The 3,565-nt window shown below is 38.7% G+C and overlaps 1 protein-coding gene across 4 annotated transcripts in view; it reads right to left on the minus strand.

The window, feature by feature from the left end:
• TMEM219 (transmembrane protein 219) overlaps positions 1-3,565 on the minus strand; it is a 14,804-nt gene that overhangs the window by 10,704 nt on the left and 535 nt on the right. The window contains exons 1-2 of one of the 4 annotated variants that reach the window (XM_025048265.1): positions 2,741-2,960; positions 2,463-2,652 (exon numbers count right to left, since the gene is read on the minus strand). In XM_025048265.1, coding sequence (XP_024904033.1) covers positions 2,463-2,652; positions 2,741-2,905 — 355 coding nt within the window. In that variant the 5' untranslated portion in view covers positions 2,906-2,960. Of the gene's footprint in view, positions 1-2,462; positions 2,653-2,740; positions 2,961-3,565 lie in introns of those variants that run through there. The other 3 variants (XM_025048266.1, XM_006914095.3, XM_006914094.3) reach the window with 3 other exon arrangements.

Below are 3,565 nucleotides of genomic sequence, written 5' to 3' on the forward strand. Positions count from 1 at the left end.
TTGTTGTGTTTCACTTCACACATTGAAAGGTATTTTCTTCTGTTCGCATCTGTATCTTTTCTAGACTGTGAACAACTTGAGGTGATGGCCCATGTCTTACAGAGCACTGTATTTCCCATGCTTGGTACATAGTGCTCATTTTTTATTTTGTCCAAAATAAAATAATTTTTGATGTTATTACTTTGTTTCTAACCATTATATATATATGTATGTGTGTGTGTGTATAAATAAATAAATAAATAAATAAATAAATAAATAAACAAAAAACAAGGCTTCTTTGCAAAAGCAGAAATCGACAAGCTGATTCTAAAATTCATATGGAAATTCAAATGATCCAGAATAGCCCAATCTTAAAAAAGAACAAAGTTAGAGGACTTATATTTTCTGATTTCAAAACTTACTCCAAAGCTACAGTAATCAAAACAGTGTGGTACAAGCATAAGGATAAACACACAAATCAATGGAATGGAACTGACAATCAGAAAGAAATCCATATATCTATGGTCAATTGATTTTTAGTAAAGGTGCCGAGACTATTCAATGAGGAAAGAAGTCTTTTCAACAAAACATAATGGGACAACTGAATAGCTATCTGCAAGAGAATGAAATTGGACCCTGTCCTCACACCATACACAAAAATTAACTCAAATGTATGTAGACTTAAATGTAAAAGCTAAAATTATAAAATTCTTAGAAAATATAGAAGTAAATCTTAGTAACCTTGGGTTCACAAAGTCTTCTTAGATATGATACTAAAATCACAAGCAACAAAAGAAACAAATAGATAATTTAAGACTTCACCTAAATTAAATATGTTTGTGCTTCAAAGCATACCATCAACAAAGTGAGAAGAACCCAGGAAATAACAGAGAATATTTGCAAATCATACATCAGATAAGAGTCATATTTAGAAAATATAAAGAACTCTTACAACTCAATAATTAAAAGACAAATTTACCCAATTTTAAAAATGGGCAAAGAATCTGAATATACATTTCTCCAAAGAAGATAATACAAATGGCCATAGGTACATAAAAAATGCTCAATATCATTAACCATCAAGAAAATGCAAATAAGAATCACAGTGAGGTACCACTTCACACTTACTAGGATAGCTATAATCATAAAGACAAATAATAGCAAGTGTTGGTAAGGATGAGGAGAAACTGGAACTCTCATATATTGCTGGTGGGAATATAAAATGGTATAGCCACTTTGAAAACAGTCTGGCAGTCCCTCAAAAGATGAAACATAGTTACTATATGACCTAGCAATTCCACTCCTAGTTATACACCCAAGAGAAATGAAAACATGATCACATATAAACTTGTACATTAGTGTTCATAACAGCCAAAAAATGGAAACAATTCAAACATCAATCGAATGATGAATGGGCAAATAAAATGTGGACTATACAGTGAATACTATTAAGCAATAAAAAGAAACAAAGGACTGATATGTGCGACAACATAGATGAACCTTGAAAACATGCTAAGTAAAAGAAGCCAGTCACAAAAGACTACATATTATATGAAATGTCCAGAATAAGTAAATCTACAGAGATAGGAAGTAGATTAGTGGTGCCTAGAGCTGGGAGGTTAGAAGAAAAAGGCAAGTGACTGCTAATGGGTACAGCATTTCTTTGTCTGGTAATGAAAATGTTCTAAAATTGATTGTGATGATGGTTCACATTTTTGTGAATATATAAAAAGCCATTTAATTGTACATTTTAAATGGGTGAATGTGAATCATATATTAGTAATGCTGTTATAAATTAGATACATTCCTTTATTCCTGCTCTTTGATCACACACACGTATACCTGGAAACACAGAGACATACCCCCCCCCACATATATGTGATTCATAGAAGAATCTTAGAATGATAGTATTGAAAAGGACCTTAGAAGTCAGAGAATTCACCCGTCTTTCCTCCCTCTTCATCTCCTAATTTTTTAGATAAGGAACCTGAAGCCAAATTTCACACAGGAATTAATGGAACCCACTAATTCTCACTCATCATATTCCCAGAAGACTCTAAGTGCTTTGGGAATGGATAATGTCCAATTTTTTCTGTATCCTCCATAACACATAGTGCTGTGCTAAGCGCATGGCAGGCACTAAAGACAAGAGTTTAACTGAATAGAACATGCTTCTCAGACATCCCTGAGGAAAAACAAGGTGACTCTATGAGAAGGTGCAGGGATGAAGAAAGAGCAAAAGGTCAAATCTAGCCCATCTCATCATACTTTTAAGGATAGAATCAAAGAACCTCAGAGCTGGAAGAGGAGAGAGAAAACATTTATATAGAACTAACATAGTGGGCATCATGTTGTAATATTTATTATAGCAGAAGTAACTGTGGCCCAGTGGTGTGCCCAAGGTCATCAGGTTGGTGAGGTCAGAGGCAGGGCCCACCCCTGCGTGTTTTGATGTCCAACCCCACCATCCTCCTTGATCTCACCTTTCAATCCCATCTGACTACCGAGGACCGTGGCTTGGAATGTCTGGGTCTTGTTCCTGTCTGGACCATCTCCAAAGTTCAAGGTGGTCAGCAAGCCCACGATATGAGACCCATGCCACTTCCCTGTAACTGTCCCAGTCACGGGACACAGGGTCAGCTGGCCAAAAGATCTCAAGAAGGAGACCCAGTCCTGTGTGCAAAAAGGAAGGTAGGAGAGAAGTGAGAAATTAGCATCAAGAGCAGGCCTTCATGGGAAGGATGAGCAGGAGGGTACTCACCTGTGGGATGTCAGGGCTGCGTAGGCCAGTCCTGTGAGTGAGGAGGAAGCCACCAAGGCCCAGGCCTGAAAGGCCAAGAAGCAGCAAGATCAAAGTAGCACAGACCAGAGGTGGGTGATGGGCCAGACAGAGATGCAGGTTGTGCCCTGCCTGGCAGCTGCCCATGGGGAGCAGAGGGGTCTGGGCCTCCACGGAGAGCCTGCTGGAAGACAGGAAGGGAGAACTGGACAAGGGCCTGTCAGTCAGAAAGCATTTACCCATTTTATTCAAAAGGAAGCTAAAGCATCAAGAAGACAAGGGACTTGCCCAAGCCCACAGTTAGTTAGTGGCAGAGCCAGGACAAGAATCCGAGTGTATTGACTTCCAGTGCTCATCTCCCTGCACCACTCAGATGTTTGCTGCATTTCATTTCTGAAGCAATCAAGGCGGAAGCAGAGCAGAGCATGGTGTGCTGGAAAAAGGAACTTGAAAGGGAGAATTCTCAAGGGTAGAGAAATTCAGGAAACAGCTGTTCTGGGGCTAGAGTTTGGCTGAAGAACAGTTCCAGCCAATAGCCCAAAGGGAGTGTCTGACAAAAAAAAAAAAAATCCACTTTGAAGTACTCAATTTAAATCCTCCTCTGCTACTCACTGGCTATGCAAGAAAAAGTCACTTTGTGAGTTTAAGAATCTGTGAAAGGGGCATTCTAAGAACACCATGGAATGAGGGCTAAACGTGGCAGTTTGCATAATACTTGGCCTTGCAGAAACTCAACAAATGTCCATTCCCTATTTTTCTGAGTCATATTGATCTTCAAAACCAAGTGAGGCGAGGTAAAAATACTGT

Source organism: Pteropus alecto, unplaced genomic scaffold (assembly GCF_000325575.1).
Source record: "Pteropus alecto unplaced genomic scaffold, ASM32557v1 scaffold44, whole genome shotgun sequence".
Taxonomy (NCBI): Eukaryota; Metazoa; Chordata; class Mammalia; order Chiroptera; family Pteropodidae; genus Pteropus; species Pteropus alecto.